The 19,269-nt window shown below is 46.2% G+C and overlaps 1 protein-coding gene across 1 annotated transcript; it reads right to left on the bottom strand.

Moving 5' to 3' along the window:
* On the bottom strand, positions 1 to 17,673 carry C8B (complement C8 beta chain). The gene is made up of 13 exons (XM_041421665.1): positions 17,657 to 17,673; positions 16,943 to 17,257; positions 15,445 to 15,586; positions 14,266 to 14,407; positions 13,482 to 13,623; positions 11,232 to 11,364; positions 10,406 to 10,603; positions 8,484 to 8,724; positions 6,590 to 6,718; positions 5,759 to 5,922; positions 3,485 to 3,638; positions 1,532 to 1,600; positions 1 to 152 (listed from the first exon to the last, which is right to left on the bottom strand). The coding sequence occupies exons 1-13, from the start codon at positions 17,671 to 17,673 to the stop codon at positions 1 to 3; spliced, it is 1,998 nt and encodes a 665-aa protein (XP_041277599.1).
* Positions 17,674 to 19,269: the final 1,596 nt, after the last annotated feature.

The following is a 19,269-nucleotide window of genomic DNA, read 5'->3' as shown; positions in this document are numbered from 1 at the left end:
CTAGCAAGGAACTGTCTCAGAGTCTGGCCCTGAGCACGAGGAGCCACCATTCTGTGGGGCAGGGTTGTTGCACTGTCGCTTTCTCATCCTCTGACCTCCTGAACACGGGGACCAGCTGGCCCAGCACCCCCAGTTTCCATGGACAGCAGCATCTGGAAAAGAAACAACAACAAGGCTGGAAGGGAGCACCAGGAACAAGCAGCTCTTTCCATGGGAAGGTCTGTCAGCTCCCATGAATTGTGTTTGAATAGAAACAGCTCTGCCCCTGTCCACATCACTGACAATACACCGGAGTCATTAACAATGAGGGATTGTTTCAGAGGTGTTAATTCTCTGTTCAGCATTTCTGGTGTTTGTTCAAACTACACTTCAGGTAGACATGAAGGGAGGGGGGGGGGAAGGCAATTAGCTTTATATTTACTTGAAGGATGTTTCTCTCTTTGTCTTAGTCCAAGCCTAGATAGGAAACAGACAAACTAAACTTGTCTCAGCCACATTTCAAGGTAATAGGGGCAGTGTTAGCACTTCAGTGAACAACAGCTTGACTATTCAGCTTTCCCTCCATTGCTTTTCCTATTACACTGATTCTTCTGGACCCTGAGCATGTGAGTGACATAAATTCAAAATACTGAGAATCATGGAGGCAACACATAAAAGGAGGAAATGGGAGCAAGAAATGAAGGTACAGTGTTGACAAATGGATGGATGTGAGCTTTGGGAGGGCTGGATGTGACTATGAGTGTGAAAAACAAACTGAAGTAAGGTGTCAGTGACTCCACCATTCAAGGCTCCATGGACTGCCTTAGAAATACCCAAAAATTGCCCCCCTGCTCAGTGAAATTTTGGCTTAAAGTGCATTTCAGCCTGGCTCAGTTTGGACACAGCCATGCAGAATGAGTACTGGGTAAGGCTGTAAACAAAGCCAGTGACAAATGCAGTGCATCAAATTGTGGGTTGGTGCCAGAGCTCTGGGTGCCTGGATCTGGTATTATTTAGCATCTAAATTAATGAGCTGGAAGAAGTAAACAAAATGATTAAATTCATAGATGATCCTAAACTAGAAGGAGTTAAGAACATCAGTCAGGAGACAGCAGAGACATAAAGTGACCAAGAAGCATTAATAAATGCTTCAAAACAGCATAATAAGATTTTAAGATTAAAATGTATGATAGCATATCTGGGGGAGAACAGTTTGCAACATGCTGGCTTTATCAAAAGGAAAAACTTAGGGAACAGAGCTGCTTCCTAAGGAGGAGACTGAGGCTTTCCAGGGATTGTGAACCAGGCAGGAATTCCTATTTTGATCCAATTGCAAGGCACGTACATGCAAAAATAAACCCACCTCCTCAGGAGGGCACAGAAATACAGAAGAGGGCAGGGCAAATACATCTGTCCCCTTTGCAGGGGCCCAGCTGGGTGCACTGGGCTGGGCAAACTGGGGACAGCCAGGGCTGGCATCAGCCCCCATCCATCAGCTGCCACCCCTGGACACCCCTAGCACAGCTGGGATTGTCTCCTGGGTGCCTCTCACCTCTGCTCCTGCTGACCTCACAGGCGGTGCCGCTGTGGCCGAGGGGACACAAGCACTCACACTCTGCTCCTGAAAGCAAGCACAGCACAGATGGGGGGAATTACACACCTGGAGCCACATTTCCCAGCAGGCATGCACTTCTCCCCGGCACTTCATCTTCTGGGAGCAAGGGACAGTGGGTGAAATGTCATCATTTTTCTCCAGTGCTGAAGGGATCAATAGCAATAAACAGGGGAGCTGTGACTGCCCTGCACCCCCTCTCACCTCCCCAGACATTTGTTCCTGCCCTGCAGCTCAACCTCAGACTCACTGCTGCAATTCCACAAGCCAGGGGACCACAGAGTCCTCCTGCTCTTCTGCAAAAGAGATCACAGACTCCTGGAATGGTTTGGGTTGGGAGGGACCCTAAAGCTCATCTCATCCCATCCCCTGCCCTGGGCAGGGACACCTTCCACTGTCCCCAGGTGCCCCAAGCCCTGTCCAGCCTTGCCTTTGACACATCCAGGGTTTCAGGGGCAGCCACAGCTTCTCTGGGCACCCTGTGCCAGGGCCTGCCCACCCTCACAGCCAGGAATTCCTCGCCAACATCTCATCTGATCCTGCCTTCCCTGTGGCCTCCTCTGGACTCAGTCCAGCAGCTCCTTTTAGCATTTGGGGTTTCAGACCTGGACACAGCACTGCAGGTGCAGAGAGATCTTGGTAAAGCTGATAAAGAACAAACTGCAGCATCAAGAAAGAGCAACCAGGACAGTAATTTCCTAACTTGGCTTTGTGGCAGAGGAAAAGCCCAATATCCCTGCTCTGGCTGCCCAGGGATGTGCATTCCATATCAGGAAGCTGGAGAAGAGTTCCCACTTAGGAAAATACATGGTCATTTAAAAGCTTTTGCTGAGGAGATCCTAAATGAAATACTAACCTGGACTCAGCTCCTGCAAAGTTATTTAAACAAAGGTCACCATAAGACAAATGCTTGAAGTGCTACAATCAGCTGCTGGTACCTGAAGTGATCGTTTCTGCATTAGATACAATTTGATGATAACAATTCTCATCAGGACTTTTGCAGATGCAGATTGGAATTAGGCACTTGACAAAATGGTCCCTTTGTTAGAAGCTCTCATCACATCATATATCTCTTGTTTAGGCAGAGCAGTTTTCATTCAATTCATTTTTCCCCTTCATTTTTTAAATCACAGCCTGCTTACAGAGGAGGACAGCTTCTATCAGAAACAGGGGGAGGTGGTGATCACTGTGCTTGGCACTTATATGGGGCTTTTCATCTTCAAAACCCTTTTACAAACACTAATTAATGCTGAGACAGTAGTCACTTCTCCAGGAGGATGGAAGCAATCTTAAAAGGAGGAAACTTAAAGATGTCAAGGATTTTTTTTTTAAATGAATAACTGAGAAGTAACAAATTCTTCTGAAAAACTGATGCAGATAATGGTCACTCCCATGACAAAGACACATCCCTTGACTTTACTTACCAGTAAGGACTCTACAAACACAGCAACTTTAAAAACACAGAGTAAATTCCCTGATAAAGAAATGACAGGAAAAACTGAAGAGCAACTTGCTTGCCACATGTTCTCCACAAATTCCCAACCAATTTCCTTATCACTCTCTGCAACATCTTAAAAGGTGGCTGTGCTCAGCTGGGGTTGGGCTCTTACACCAGGCAGCACTGACAGAACCAGAGGACACAGCCTCAAGCTGTGCCAAGGGAAATTTAGGTTGGAATAAATTCTGAGATAAAGTTCTGGAATGGCTGCCCGGTGAGGTGCTGCAGTCTCCATCCCTGGGTGTGTTTAACAAAGCCTGGATGTGGCACTGGGGCCAGGGTTTAGTTGGGGTGTTGGGGCTGGGTTGGACTCAATGGTCTTGAAGGTCTCTTCCAACCCAGTGATCCTGTGAATTCAGTCAAGAGGGGAGGAGGGAGGAGCAGGACCCCTGTACCTCTCAGGAAGGGAATGCCATTCCCGTGGCACGGAGCACAGCGACAGGAGCTGCTCTCCAGCTGGAACTCATCCAGAGCCCGGCGCAGATTCTCCTTTATTTTCATGGAATCAGCCACGTCAGAAGGAGCTACCAGCTCATACAGTGGCTCTGCCTAAAGGGAGGGGAGAAACTGCATTAATTCCCAGTTAATTCCCATGCATTAGTTCCCATGAACATCCCAAGGCTCGGTGGTGGCGCAGCTGGAGGGGGAAATGGAGGCTGTGTGGCACAAACTCCAGGTTTCCCATTGCTGTTTGCTAAAACCTTGTGAACAACGAGGCCACGACGTCAGGAATGCTCCCAGGGATGCTCCCCTCGGTTTCCAACACAGGAGGAGTAACAAAATATTTTGTGTAACAAAACAGAGCAGCCAACCTGTTGGATAAGAAACAGCCTAAGTTGCACAGGAGTTTCATTAAACCCTTTCTCATCCATTTTTCTGGTACAGACATTTTTAGATCAGATTTGCACAAACTTGTATTTTCTGGGTGAGCACTTACTCTGATTTTAAAAACATCCCCTGAAACAACATCCACAAAAATCTCCTCCTCCAGCCCCCCAGCACAGCCAGAGGCACCAGTCACAGGGATTCCCATCAGCACTTCCACCTTCACCACTCCTGCACTTCAAGGCAGGTGTTTATCCTTATGGAGCCCAGATAAGGGTTTCATTGCCTTCCAGGAGGGAGAGGATTTGATCTCCACCTGCAGATGGGCTCAGGGAGAGAAGACAAGGGTGTGCACAGCACAGTGAATGTGCAGGACCAAGGAGACTTTGGCTCACTCATTTATTTTCCTCCTGAGAACAAGGGAAAGTTAAAGTGGGGTGTCAGTACTGCCAGTCACCCATTACTGCCTGTGGGATGATAATTCCACGTGCCATGAGAGGCTCCATGCCAAATTCCCATCCTCACTGCAGGGATGCTGCCATGCAGCCCACACACAGGAAGCATCAAAGATCACCCTCCTGCCAACACAGGCTCAAACTACAACACCTAAAGAATGTTCCAATAATAAAAAAAAAAAAAAAATCCTCATTTCCTGCTGCTGTACATCCACTCTTCATCAATTATCTGTGATCCATACTTTGCTTTTTGGAATTCAGACCATACAAATGAGGAAATACACTAAGAGTGACCTGCCAAGTCCCTCCAGCAGATGATTTATGAACTGATTTGCTTTAGTTTTCCCTAACTAAGCATTCTTGGGCTGACATTTAGTCACACTCCACTGGTACTTTTGATCTTCCAGCCCCACAGGGATATTGGTATGGAAATGAAGATACCAAATCCAAATTACATCCGCCTGAGGTTTTTCACTGGGCAGCCTGGTCAGTGATGCCAGGCAAGACAAAGAACACCTCAGTTCCTCATGGGAGGTTTTTCTGTGTGGGGGATTTGGTGCAGAGGGCTGCATTTCTCTTGTCTCCTGTCTTGAGACCTCCCAGTGAATTTCTGGAGGTTCAATCCACAGCACAGCAGGGTCTGCAGCAAGTGCCAGATGGGCACTGGCTGTATTTCCAAATTACTCATTTTTGCTTGCTTCACTTTTTTAGAACCTACCTCTTTCTTGAGAAACAACCCCCTTTTACAAATGTAAAGATTTTTGTCTAAAATGAAATTTTACAATTAAAAATAACTATAAATCAACTTCCACCTCTACCAGTCCAAACCCCTGTTTAAAAGGATCTTCTGCACCTTTGTACTATTCACTCATTTTGACATTAAAGATGATGAGGCAGAACTGCTGCACACTTCTGCTTGCTTTTTTGCATTCCTTAAACTCTCCAGGGATCAAAAATCCTTGACTCTTCGAAGCCTAACTCCTGTTTTTAAGGTTCAGCTAAGCTACACAAACATGCACAATGAACCACCTGAAAGAATGGTCACTGGTGCTCACAGAAATTGATAAACATCAAGGAAAATAGAAGTCTTTATAAAATACATGCTGCCAGATGCAATTTTTTGTAAGTTACCATCTGAATTGCCTGGCAAGCAGCAAGAAATGACATCTGCACAGCCAAGTTAAAGGGTTAAAGCAGTTTACTTTGTGTCTTTCCAACCACAGTCCCTTTAAAGCATCCCACCTTTGCATTTCTGAATACTCACTTAGAGGAGCTGCACAATAAGGTCTGTTATTCCTGTTTTGTTTTGCTTGGTTTTTTGTCCTCTAAATCCTGTTTATTTAAACACAGAGTTCTCGAAGGAGCTGGAGGAAGTGGAGGGTGCAGTACCTTCAGCTTTATGATCTCAGGGTTGTACTGCACAGCATCTCCCCACTGCTGCATGAGCTGAGCTGTGGGCAGGTCCTTGTGGGCCAGTGTGGTGACGTCTTCACTCGCTCCTCCACGGACCAGCACCAGGAAATCCTCCACAAACTGCTTCCTGGCAGTGCTGTCTGCAGAAATGCACTCAGGAAAGTGCCCAGCTCTGCCCACTGGGCTGCACTTACCAGCTGACACCAAAACCCCCCATGCAGGACCCAGCCCACCCAGAGGGCAAAGGAAAAAGGCCACAAGTGCTGCTCACCTGGTTTCCTGCAAAGTGTGTCCCGTGTCCCTCCTGCTCCCCTGCAGGAATTCCCTATCCTGCACCCTGCATCCCTCCCCTAAATTCTGGTTTTAAGCTCACTGGTCCCTCCACAGCCCCATGCTCCTCACCACCAGGAATATTCCCTGTTCTCCCCCATGGATTTCTAGGTGCACCTTCCTCCCGTGCACACGGGAGCTCCCCAGAGGCTCCCACAACAGCATCACCTCCCTGTTTTCCCCATCAGGATGCTGGGTGTCCCTGTTGAGAGGTGGAGGTTGATATTTAACACAGAGGGGGTGATGGCTGATCATCTCCTTGGGATGCTGAGCAGATATTTACTCTCTACACAGAAAATCCTGGAAAAACCCCCCAAGCTCTGAGGTATTTCCCCCTCTGTTAAGCCTGGCTGGGGCTAGCCCCCAGACTCAAAAGTGGCTGTGAGGGAGTGGGGAAATATTTCAGGCAGGCAGGATGACAAAACCTTCCTTTCACCATGACAAAGAAATTAAATGGCAGAAGTGTTTCATGCTTACCTCCAATCTCTTTCAAAAGGGCTTTACAGCCAGCTGAATCTACTCCAAGCCCCACAGAGAATTTAACAAGATTCACAGCAATGTTAAAGCCCTTCTGTGCACATTTCTGGACATCACTCAGAGAATAACCTTAAATACACAAAAATTTTAAGGTTTTAATAGAACTGTTTCATGGTTTATGTCCACGTACACAGAAAATGAGAGTTGATAAGTATTTTTGCTTTAGGAAAAGAAAAGAAAGTCGTGACGAAGAAGGTTATTTTTTGGTGGTTTTTTTTTGGTTTTTTTTTTTGATACTTAACAGAGCTATATGAAATGAAATCCCTACATTTTACAGAACTCAGAAGCCAAGTGGAAATGAGAGGTAAATGCTGGAAGAGGAGGATTTTAGTCACCCACCCAGTTGCACTGGGTTAAGCAGAGCTGCAGTGGGTGGGAACACAGAGGATGTCTAAGCACAGACCACCCACCACCCCACCCCATCCCCAGAATTCCTTTAAGAGGAATAGATGAAATAGCTTTTCCTCCATTTACCAGCTCACATCTCCAATCCTCTGCTGCCAGAAGAGCCTTAAGTGCTACATGGAAATTTAGACTGGATATCAGGAAACATTTATTCACCAGAAGGGTTATCAAACCCTGGAAGAGGTTCCCCAGGGCAAGGTGGAGTCACCAACCCCAGAGGGATTCATGGGACATGTGGATGTGGCACTTGGGGACATGGTTTGGTGGTGGCCTTGGCAGTGCTGGGGGAACAGTTGGACTCCCTGATCTCAGAGAGCTTTTCCAGCCTGAAGGATTCCCTGATTCTAAGATGTGGCAGACTGGATTCTGTGTGAGAGCAGAACAAGTACCAACCATGTCACACAGGGTGGAACACCAGATCTGCAAAAGAAAATTTCAGTTTCAGCACAGACAGTGCAAATATAATGAGGGATTTGAAGGGGAAAACCTGAATTCTCAGACTGGACCTACAAAACCCTGCTGAGAACTTACAGCCCAGTTCAACACTTGTGTGAAAATGTTGTTCTTGCTGCAGGATCCTGATCTGGGTCAGCAGACACTGAGCATTTTGATGCAAACAATAATACACTTTAGTTCAAACAAACATGGCTTGTGATGGGCCCACAGCAACAGCTGAGAAATTGGGAAACTCTGTTAGAATTTGAATACCTGAAATGTGAATCTAAATTCTGTCCCTCTCTCTGACTCCAGGGTAAGGAACTTCCCACACAGCAGAAGAACAAACAAGCAGAGTATTACACAAAGCAGAGCCCAGTAAATGCCTCTGCAAACAGACAGCAGAGCAGTTCCTCACTCCCCTGCCAATGAATAAATAATTGAGAGTGCAGCTATTGATTAATGTCACACTGCTCGCTCTGTCCTACACAACAATCATCATTTCTCACAACAAAGGGAGCCAGAGCCAAAGAGCAGGAGCAATGTCAGGCACAAGAGTCACCCAGCAAATTATTTACTGTTTCCTACATGCTGGAAAAGCTCTCGAGGCTAAAGGTGTTCCGAGACTGCCATTTGAAAGGCAGTAGAAAAAGAACTTGGGTGAAGCTTTTCAAAGCTAACAGAAGTGTTACGATCCACGATTCTCATTCATCTCAACATCTTGTCAGCCTCTAAAACGTGTTGTCTAAAATGCTTGCCACGGGGCTTTGTGAAGTAAATCCAGCTCATGACGCTGAGCACGCTCTGAAAACCTCTTTATTCACTGCCAAGGCGCACCTCTACTCCCACATTTCCTGCAGGATTTCTCTGAGGTGCTGTTGACCCCTTCTCCCATCATCTCCCTCTCAGACCTGAGCCATCCATGTGTGCCTCACAGAGGTTTTCCCACCCAAAACCTGACCCAAAGCTCCTTCCCCAAATCACCTGCACGTACCCGCCTTGCGGAGCTCGTCGCTGTTCATGACCAAGGTGTACTCGTAGATGCCTCCAACGGTGGCCTCCTGGATGAAGTGTGTCCCAAAATCCCTGAGGAGCTCGCGGTACTCCCCGTAGCTGTACTCCGCGGGGAGCCGCCGCAGCCGCCGCAGGAACTCGTGGTGCAGCATCAGGGCCCGGGGCTTCAGCTTGTAAAAACCAACAGCCAGCTCAGAACGGGCGTGGAGGAACTTGCTGGACTGCAGGAAAGGCGGGAGAAGCCAGGAGGAGGGAGGGATGTCATTCTCATGGCAATGGGAATTTGTTGTTTGCAGTTAAACCACCAGCGCTGGGGGGGATTTATTGATTTCACAGTTTCCAGCAGGAAATCTTATAACTGGAAATCTCCTAACTATTTTTCATCTCCTAAAAAACCTCCAATTTTTTGCAAAAGCAAAACCTTCAGTAGTAAAAGTTCCTGAGAGTCAGGCCATGATTGGGACACAGGAAAAGGCAGGGTCCAGGTTCTGCTGTGGCACATCCAGAATGCAAGGACACCTCAGCATCCTGCAGGACTGCTTTATCCCTAAGGAAACTTCATCTCTCACAAGCTCCCTCCTGAACAATTCTGACATCTGAAATCAGGATTTGTATGGGAAATGGTCACTTTGGCTAAGCCAGATTCATATTTCACAGACTATGCCCTTATCAAAATGGAAAGGAAAGAAGAAAACATAAACACTTTTTATTTCTCTCTCTCTCTCTCACACACACACACACACACACACATTTATATGGCTCTGTGTAGATATGTAAACATGGATAATTTTTTTCTCTCCCCTTTCTGGTATCGAAGTTTGGAACAGAAAATGTCTTCCATTGTGTTCAAAGGATTTAGTGTTCAGTTGTCTGGGCCAGCAGGGCAAGCACATCAGGCAGGGATCAGTATAGAACACTGCAGCTCAAAAAATAAATTCAGGACTTAATATTTCTTTATGGATATCTGTTGCAAATACTTCTCATCAACCTCTGATCCTCTTGTGTTCAGTTGTCTGGGCCAGCAGGGCAAGCACATCAGGCAGGGATCAGTACAGAACACTGCAGCTCAAGTAATAAATTCAGGACTTAATATTTGGTTTCTTTATGGATATCTGTTGCAAATGCTTCTCATCAACCTTTGATCTTGTTGTGAGAAATTCCACTTTGCAGGAAGCAAATGCAAGGAATACTTTGCCATTCCTGAGTACACTTTATACTGAAAGGAGACAGATTGGGACAGTATTACACCACTGATATGACTTTGCCATTCCTGAGTACACTTTATACTGAAAGGAGAGAGATTGGTGACAGTATTACACCACTAATATAAGCTACCTTTGTTTATGGCAATAACAGATGAAAAAAAAATTATGGCAGTCGTAGGAGTAGGAGACAGATTGGGACAGTATTACACCACTGATATGAGCTACCTTTGTTTATGGCAATAACAGATGAAAAAAAAAAAAAGAAAATTATGGCAGTCGTAGGAGCTACAGATTCAAGTTGAACAGGCTTTTCAGTTTCAATTTTTCACCACAAGCATTCAAAGGTGGATGCCCAGCAGGGCAGTGGACAGACCACACTGAGAATCAGAGAAAATCCACAGCTGGAAGGGACCCTCAAGCATCACTGAGTCCTCTCAAGAAGTTGTGACTGATTTCAAAGGCCAAGTAGCCCAGATCCTGGCTGAGAGCTGAATGGAAAAGCTCCTGGATGCTGCAAACACAAAGGAAGGCATTGTGGGGGTAGCAAAGACTTGAACAAATGGCAGAATCCAGTTGGGGAAAGGATTTGATTTATCCCAGTCCTGGCTGCTGACCTGAGGAGGAGCCTCCAACCAACACACACACACACACACACACACACACACACTTACAGGGAATTAAGTGGAGCAGTGCTTACACTTGAAGAAAATCTTTTAATCCTCTGCATGAACTTCCTGAACCTCATGTCATTTGAATTGTAACCAAGTTCAAACACTTTTGGTATTTTTATCCCCACGCTGAAGCTTGACTGCGTAGCTTTTGCCTTCAGGACACTGCTTTCATAATTTGAGTAGGAGTCATATTCAGTCATTGTAAATTCATATTTGCCTTTGGTCTAAACAGAAAGGAAAAACAACACGTCTCATTTCCTGCACAGTGATTGTACACCTGAAGCGTGGGGAAGGAATGCAGACACAAATATACTTGTGAATTAATGCTTGCACTTTGAAGATGAAAAGCCTTGTATAATTGCAAAGCACTATTATTATTAACACAGGTACTTCAAGAATACTTGATTTACAGCAGCAGGAAAGCTCCTATCTCCTCCATACTGCAAGGTCCTCAGGCTTTCACTTAATATGTCAATCTTATACAAAGAAGGTGAAATCTTAAACACAGGCATCAATTAAAGTACAAATTCTAAAAAGAAAAGCTTTCCTAGTGGGCAGCACTCAAAAACATCATGCCATCAGAAGCACTAAGGTCAAATAAATGATTTTTGAAATATAGCTTTGATGCATGACAGGAACAAGTTTTCACACAAAGCCTGTGGTGTGTTCAACATTGAGGAGTGTGTGGGGAATGAGGATGTTCTAGGATAGGGTAAACATCAGCTTGATCCTACTGGGTGTCAAGAATTTTGTGATTTTTTTTTACAAAATGACCCAGCAATGAAGCTTTGGGCAGTAAATCCAGTGGAATATGTGCGTGTGAGTTTCTTTGCAGGCACATCTGGCACGCACCTCTGGTGTGTAGCTTTCCACGTTGTAGGGCTTCCTGAACCTGGTGTCTGTGATGTAATGGGGAGAACATCCCCCAGCATAGTATCTGTGATCAAGGACCAACCCCTCCAAGCTGTTTGTGAAGATATTCAACCTGGAGGTGAAGCAGAACAGTAATATTTTATGGTACCATCAATTCAGAGCTAAACACTGAGTGTCTTGGCTGAGAAAAGTAAAAGATGATATTGTTTTATTTGGCCACAGGCTCTTTGTTTCACACTTCTTTATTCTGAAATCCCAAAAGAAAGCTTGGCCTCTTTCACTGTCCAACCAACCCAGGTGCTGCAGAAGGACCTGACTAATGAGAAGGCAAAAGACAGAGTGGAATTTTGACACTTGATGAATACAGATGGCAATTTTCATCCCCCAGCTGTGAATGACACCAGTGTTACTGCCACCAGCACTGGCAGAAAAAAAACCCTGTGGCTTTTACTGGAACTCTCCAGGAAGAGCAGAACAAACTAGATCAGACAAACCCTGAGCACCCCCAAATATCCACAGCACCCATCAGAACCTTCAAAGGCAGGTTTGCCAATCCATGCCATCAATCCAGACTGATCTTTAATTCCTTCTTCATTCTGGTTTATCAGCCAAAATCCTTGCCAGGTTGGCCCAGGGGCAACCAGAGGTCAGTAGATCACAGTAAAAATTGTTGGGGAACAAGAAAAGAGGTACTCAAGCAACAGCTCAAGTAATCCTTGAAAGCACAGGGAGTTTTCCTTGGATTTCAGTGGATGATGGACAGAAACCTTAACCTCTCTGCTCTAAGAAAGGATGCAGCACTGCAATTTGTGAGATGAGGAGATTAAACCACATCACTGGCTTTTTCCATTGCTGCTGGTGGGGTGAAACGTCAATTTAAAAACCCCACAAAAAGCTCTCAGTGCTCCAGGCCTCTGTTGGATCTGTCTCTCCTGATTTTGGGGAGAGAGGCTGGCATGATAATGACACTGAAACTGTAAAAAAATTATCTCTAATTTTAGAACAATCTGGAAAAAAGGAAAGTCCACTAAAAGCAAATTACTGAGCAATTGTAGCTTCAAAGAGATGAGAAGCATGTTCCTGTAATTGTCCAACATTATTTTTAATTTTGATTAAACTCAGAAGTACAAAGCATTAGCAATGACATGTGCAGAAGCCATATCTCCAGAGAATAATGAGAAAATTGTATTTTTTCCTTGCAATATGATTTTCCTTTTTCTTTTTTTTTTAATGTAAAAAGCAATTTTTTCCCTGCAGAGTAAGAAAAAAACCCCTCTTTTCACACAGTCTGATCTTACAGAAAGTTGTCACAATCTTAGCCTGCAAAAGCAGAATCAATTCAGACTTAGATTTTAATCCCCACAGAGCTGCTAGTGTGCAGGTTTACCCTACCCCACTCATACAAAGCACAAAACTTCCACCACCTCTCAATGTCATGGAAGAAATCAAAAGAATTTGAACACCTTCCTCCTCCCCACCAAACCAATACAGGGTGTAAGAATACAAACCCAAGATTAATGATTTGGGATAGGAGGGACCTTTAAAGGTCATTTAGTCCCACCCCCTGCCATGGCAGGGACACCTTACACCATCCCAGGCTGCTCCAAGCCCTGTCCAGCCTGGCCTTGGACACTTCCAGGGATCCAGGCGTAGCCCCAGCTGCTCTGGGAACCTGTGCCAGGGCATCACCTCCCTCACAGGAGAGAATTTATTCCCAATACCTAATCTAACCCTGTCCTCTGGCAATGGGAAGTCTTCCCCCCTTGTTCTGTCCCTCCAGGCCCTTGTAAATCACCTCTCTCCATCTTTTCTTGTTCACTCCTTCAGGTGAAAGGCTGCAATGAGGTCACCCCAGAGCCTTCTGTGCTCCAGGCTGAACAACCCCAATTCCCTCAGCCTTTCCTCTCAGCAGAACTGCTCCATCCCTGACAAACTTGGTGACCTCTGGACTTGCATTCTGTGCTCCAGGCTGAAGAACCCCAATTCCCTCAGCCTTTCCTCTTAGCAGAACTGCTCCATCTCTCTGACAAACTTAGTGAGCTCTGGACTTGCTCCAACAGGTCAATGTCCCCCAGGATTGGGGGACAATTGGATCAGATTCCTGGATCCCAGCTCACTCCTGGATACAGCAGCTGCTCCAGCTTTTCTCTGTTCAGTGTTTGTCTGAAGTCACATTAGATCATGCTCAGCCTTAAGTAAGAGAGCGTCTCACCAAAGTCACAGCCTTACCCTTTTGCCAGGTTCTCTATTCCCCAGTACTCTTCCATCTTCTGGTCACATTTCCTGAACACTTTTTTGCAGTTTTTCTCATCTGACTGGTCCCCACAGTCGTCATCCCCATTGCAGAGCAGCCTCCGAGCAATGCATCTCCCTAGGATGGAAGGGCAAAGTCACCCACAAAACAACCTGTGATCACACTCCCTGACATGGAGTCTAGGAGCAAAACAGAAAATTCCTGGAATGAATGATTCAAATCTAGCTGGAAAGAAAATTTCTTCTCTATCTGCATGTATCCCCAAAGTTCATCTGCTCAGTTTCACTCAAAAGCTTCATAACCTTGCTCATCTTAGGAAAAACCCACAATAATTAAAAGAGTAAGAAAAGTATAGAAAGTTTTTGGTTTTTTTGAGAGAACAAACACGCTGTTTCAGCAGGTCTTGTATTATTTTCTTTCTCTCTCCCCATGTCCACAATTGCTGAGTGTTTTCAGTCTCATGAAAACATTGGAAGGTGCAGAGCAGAGGCTTTTCCTTTGCCCCATCTCAGGTGCTGAGCCCCTGTTGCTGTCCCTTGTGCTGCAGATTTTGCTGATATAACCAGGTTATAATTTCCTCTTTGGAGGTTCTAAAGGTGGCTAACAGACTCACTGACACAAACACAAGCACGGAAGGAGCCAGGTCAGTTCCTAGCATCCCTCTGGCCCAGCAAACTCCTGCAGAAGCACAAAGTTCAGCACAGTGGCACCAAAAGTGACACCTGACTACCTGAGCAGCACCAGTCCCCAAATCCTTACCTGTGACTGCACACACAAAGCCATCACAGCGAGCTCTGCTCCTGCAAGGACTGTCTGTGACACACTCCTCAGCTTCCCTGTCAGAGCCATCACAGGGATCTCCACCGAACTGAGAGGGCTGTTCCAGGCGGGCAAATCTGTACTGTGATGAAATAAAAAATATTGACTCAAGTGCACAGAAATGGTGAATTTTACGCTTCTCTGGCTGAAAAACAAACTTTGTGTCGCCGGAACTGATCTAAGCGCGCTCTGTCATATTAAAAGAGAAAAGTGTCAGCACAGAAGTGTGAAGTTGGTAATTTGCCTCGTTTCAAAGGTTTCTGATCTGCGACAGTTTTAATTTTACTGAGAAAGGGTTGAGGATTGGGAGGGATGAAGGAAAGTTTGCTTTTCTTTGACAGTTTGTTTAAATGAGCCTGACAGTGCAGTGCGGGACTTTGCGAGAGTAAGGAAGGATCCAGTTCCATCTCCTCTCTTTCAATTAGTGCTGGTAACGACATCCCTTGTTATTTTCTGTCAGTGTATTTACTTGCCCCTCTGTATCATTAGGGATTTTTTTCCGCCCACAACACTGCTGTGAAGCAGTCAATTACTCCATCCAATATGTTAGCCCTCCTTTTTTCCCCAGCTTCTGAGATTAACTCTTTGCTACGAAGCTTCACTCTCCCCCAGATCTCATCACTGGTTATTTCTGCTTAAGCCTGGGAACAGCTTCTCCAACTTGTTAGCAGAGGTCTCTCTAGCAATGGGGATTTTGCTCTTCACGCTGTTGGGATCATTACTTTCATTTGATGGGGCTTCTCGGGTGGAAAATGCTGGCTGGCAGACAAGAAAAAGCATCTTAATCCTGAGAGGCACCGAGTGTCTCCAGGTCCCAGAGGGGACCATTAGTGGGGAAGGTGCCTCGCAGTGATGCTGGAAGGACAGGACTGTGTTGGAAAGTCCCTGCAAAGCCTGGCCTTACACCTTCTCAGTGAGGCACCCTGAAAAGCACTGGAATTACTGGGGGTGGTGAGCTGAAGAGCTAAAAGCCACCTGAAAGCAAAACCCACGGTCTCACCTGTACAGGGCTTTCCTCAGCAGCGCCCGTCGCTTTGCCCAACCCCACAGACAAAAAGGACATGGCTCGAGGGAGAAACCTCCTGGTTTCTCAGCGGTCCCCAGAGCACAGACACTCACCCTTTTCTTCTGGCAGGGGTCACACTTGCTCCAGGAGGACCAGGAGGAGAGGATGCAGTCGCGGGGCTGTGGTGGGGCACTCACGGAGTGGGCGCGCCTGCCCCTGGCCACGCTGCCACTGGGGCTTGGGGACTCCTGGCCACTGTGTCCAACAACACAAAAGCTTCAGGCTGTGGAGCTGTGAGCTCTGAGGACCTGCCCACTCAGCCTATGCCTGCGTGAAACCTCACACCAAGGAGAACTAACACTCATCACGCTTTGTATGTAACCTCTGTATTTCAGTCCTCATCCTGATGGCATTCACTCCACTGGCCCTGATTCTGTAAAAACCTGGTCCACTCTCCAGTGCCAACATGGGAAACTAAACCCATGCTCCACCAATCTGGGCTTCACCTCAAGCTGTGCAAGCAGTAAAACCTTCACCACCAGCTGCTGCCCTTGCTCCGTGGCTCCAAGGTCAGACACCTCCATGATGAACATCAGTCCCAAGAAAAGGCCTGGCATGCACCCATCAGTTCTTAAAACCAGGCTTAAGTGTCTCTCTTTGCCCAGCAGCCTATCTTCCCCCAAGCTGGCCAAAGGCACTGGTTTTAGAGTCTACTTTCAGTTCATGAATCATTATCCCATTAATCCCCTCCAACCCAGTAACAAACCTGAACCCCAAGTGTGAGCCTTTACTGCTCAGCCCAGCCACTCTCACTCCCTCATGTGACAGCTGTCTCCAAGGTTTCCACAATGCCACAGTTAAAATGCTGCCTCCTCTTTTGGTGGATTCAGGATTTCTGATTAAATCCTTGTCCCAGACAAATGCTCCCTTGTTGCACCTCTTTCAAGTGGGGAGCTTTAGTAAAATGTTGACAATTATTTTCTTTTCATACCCAGTTTGATAAGGAAACTAGCACAGCAATGTTCCCAATTCTTCCACCCCGACAAGGAACAGCATCAGCTGAAGCTTTAAGTATGATTTAGTGCCTGGCATGGGGTTCCCATTATAGCATATTAAAAATCAACGGAATAAAGGAATTACAAAACCTCATCAGCTTGCTGAGGCATGAAATCAAAGCTCAAAGTTCAGAGAACAGTGCGAAAATATAGTTAGATTGGAAAGATTACAAGATGTAGTTCTCTGAAACAGCAAAATCCATTACACCAGCAGAAAAAGGAACAGCTCTCAGCCACATTCTCAAGGAAACAACCCCCTGTGTGCCCAGCCCTCTGTGGGGCAGCCAGCATGGAAGAGGGCTGCATGTTCAACCAATTCCACGTTACAACACGAGCGTGGCAATTTGTCAGCTCCAATTTATCACCAGGATTGCTCCTCTGAAGGCGGAAACGCTGCTGCCCTACGCTCGCTTCCAAACGATGCCTTTTGCCATTCATTGTAGACGCAGAAATCACTCACGACAGCAATTACAGCCCCTACAGCACCAAAGCCTGTGCTGATGCTGATGGTTTCTCCTGTCATCTCCTGCATGTGGCTGCAGAAACTTGCACTCACCCAAAGCCACGAGCAGCGTGGGCGCCCAGCACAGCGCAGAGCAGCAGCAGTTGGACGCTCATCGCTCCGAGGCGCTGCTGGCGGTCCCACACCACCAACACCCCCAGCCCGTCTGCTGTGGGGGCTTGAACAGGGCTCAAGCACAAAACCAGGAACTGCAGAGCTGCTCTGGCCACCCTGTAAACAGCAGATGACCCAGCACCTGGCAGGCTCACAAGGTAAACGCTGCGGTGGTTAGCACACGCCTTCCCCAGGCGAGCAAAGCTCTGCCTAGGAACAATTTGCACCTTCCTTTGTAATGCTCCTTTCAAGGGACTGGGAAAATGAATATTTCAACAAACGAAACATATTTGAGTCTTGGCAAGAAGGAAGTGATAAGTAAACTCAAGTCTGCTTTCTAGGAAGAGAGTGCAGAATCATTTATTTATTGCTGCTTTTCATGTCTGTCTTCCAGAGGAAGGTCAGACACGAGGCACAAGCACTCATTCCCATGCCTCAGGGAAAGCCTTTTCCCTCAGAGTGCCCTTCCCTGTCTGTCCTGCTGCTGGGGAGGCCAAGAGCCCCAGCCCTGGCTGGGCCATGCCACAGAGATTCTCTGCTCCACATCCCCAAAGCAGGACCTGTCAGGTATCAAATGTAATGTCTTGATGTTTTCTTGCTGCTACACGGAGTCATTCTCTCTCTTAAATGGTCCTGACTGGGCTCAGAACTTACCATGGGCTGGTGGCCATCAGTCCGTTCAGCTGGGCTTTCAAAGGCAGATCAGGAAGCACCTGGAAGAGTTTTTCTTTGGTCGCCTGTTGAGCTGTCACATTCTGCTGCTTCTCCCTCCAGGGACAGCTTTTTGATTCCTGAGACACGAGAGTCTTTCCTTTTATTTTCCTATTAGCCTTAGCCTGCAGCAAGCATCTTAGAGAGAGTAAAGTTCTCTGAATCTGTGTTTCCCTGCACAAAATGTTGTGTTTCCCAGTGTTTCCCCATCCTTCTCCTTGCTGGACAAGGTCTTTCAGAAGACAGAGCCTGACTTGTGCAACTCTGGCTTTTAGCAGCACAGTCTCTCACCCTGGGACACATCTCTGAGTGCTCTGGCGATACAAAGAGTAAATACATTTTAATTTGCTCATTATGGCAATGATAGGTGCCATACATACAATTATTCATAGTCACTAATAACAAACAAACCCAACAACCTCAGTGCCATTACCTGGCCAAGTGCTATGCCTTAACGTGTCACAGTTACCTTACAAATGAAATTATTCTGCCTGTGGAGCCACATCCCTGCAAAATAAGCAACTGGCTGAGACATCTTTCTGGTTTGGCAGCCTGATGATAACAATTTAACACAGAGAGGCACATTAACTGAATCCTTGTAGGAATCTGCTCCAAATAAAAGATTGTATTTCAGGCAATCCTTTTTTAACCCAGAGCTACTGAGCATGGTGATAAACTGCCCTCTAGACATTGAGGACAAACTGTTAGGGGAGATGATTCAGGCTGTGCTAAGCTTTCCATTTGCCTTTTTTGTCTGATTTTTTTTCTTCCAAATGACTTTGCCCCAGCCTGAACCCAAGATGTGCCTGTGTGATACAGCTTGCTCAACCTCTGGCACAATTGATTCAGTTGTTAATCATTTGTCCATGACAAAAAAGAAAACAACAAAAAAACCCCCCCACTTACAGAAAGACCTCTCCACCACAGGACCTTTGCTGGCTGGGAAATACAACACACATCCAATATTTCAACATCAGTAAAAGATAAACCAAGATTATAAACACAGAGCACCCTCTAGACAGAACTTCAAACCATGACAGTGATCCCAGCATGTGGAATTTTCAAGCTTCTCTCTGCTGCTTGTCTTTGTTTTGCTGCCTCTCACCACACACATCTCACTGGTGAATAAACAGGAGTGGAGAATTACAGAAGTGACTAAAAACAGGAGCAGGGACTCAGGAGACAGAACTTCCTACAGCTCAACACATTTTTCAGAGAGAACTGAAAAGCACCATCAGGCTTTACACATAATTTACAACCTGATTTAATTAGAGGTAGGTCTACCACACGAAATTTATGACAGCAAGCACAGGTGATTTTCTGCTTCCTTGGGTCCATGGATCAGGGGGAATGCTGCCTCTTTTCCATTGTTGTCTTCTTTTCCATTGCTGCTCCTTCTCCATAGGTGACTGTGGCTTTCTGATGAGCTGAAGTCCCAAACCAACCCTCTACATTGCTGAATTAGGACTTCTCACACTTGAAAATCAAATGCCCACCATGAAAATGGAGCCTGCAAGTGCAACACATCCTTTGCAGAGTTCACAGCCCAAGTTTGG

This window comes from Onychostruthus taczanowskii, unplaced genomic scaffold (genome assembly GCF_017590055.1).
Source record: "Onychostruthus taczanowskii isolate IOZ18803 unplaced genomic scaffold, ASM1759005v1 scaffold7, whole genome shotgun sequence".
Taxonomy (NCBI): domain Eukaryota; kingdom Metazoa; phylum Chordata; class Aves; order Passeriformes; family Passeridae; genus Onychostruthus; species Onychostruthus taczanowskii.
Note: the sequence above shows the minus strand (reverse complement) of the source record. Positions and strands in the feature narration are given on the sequence as shown.

Excerpts from the sequence above, each read along its gene's own strand:
- C8B (XM_041421665.1), bottom strand. Across the intron at positions 10,604-11,231 it reads TGGAAAGCTACACACCAGAG|ACCAAAGGCAAATATGAATT; the intron begins GTGCGTGCCAGA and ends CTTTCTGTTTAG. Across the intron at positions 5,923-6,589 it reads CCTTTTGAAAGAGATTGGAG|ACAGCACTGCCAGGAAGCAG; the intron begins GTAAGCATGAAA and ends GCATTTCTGCAG.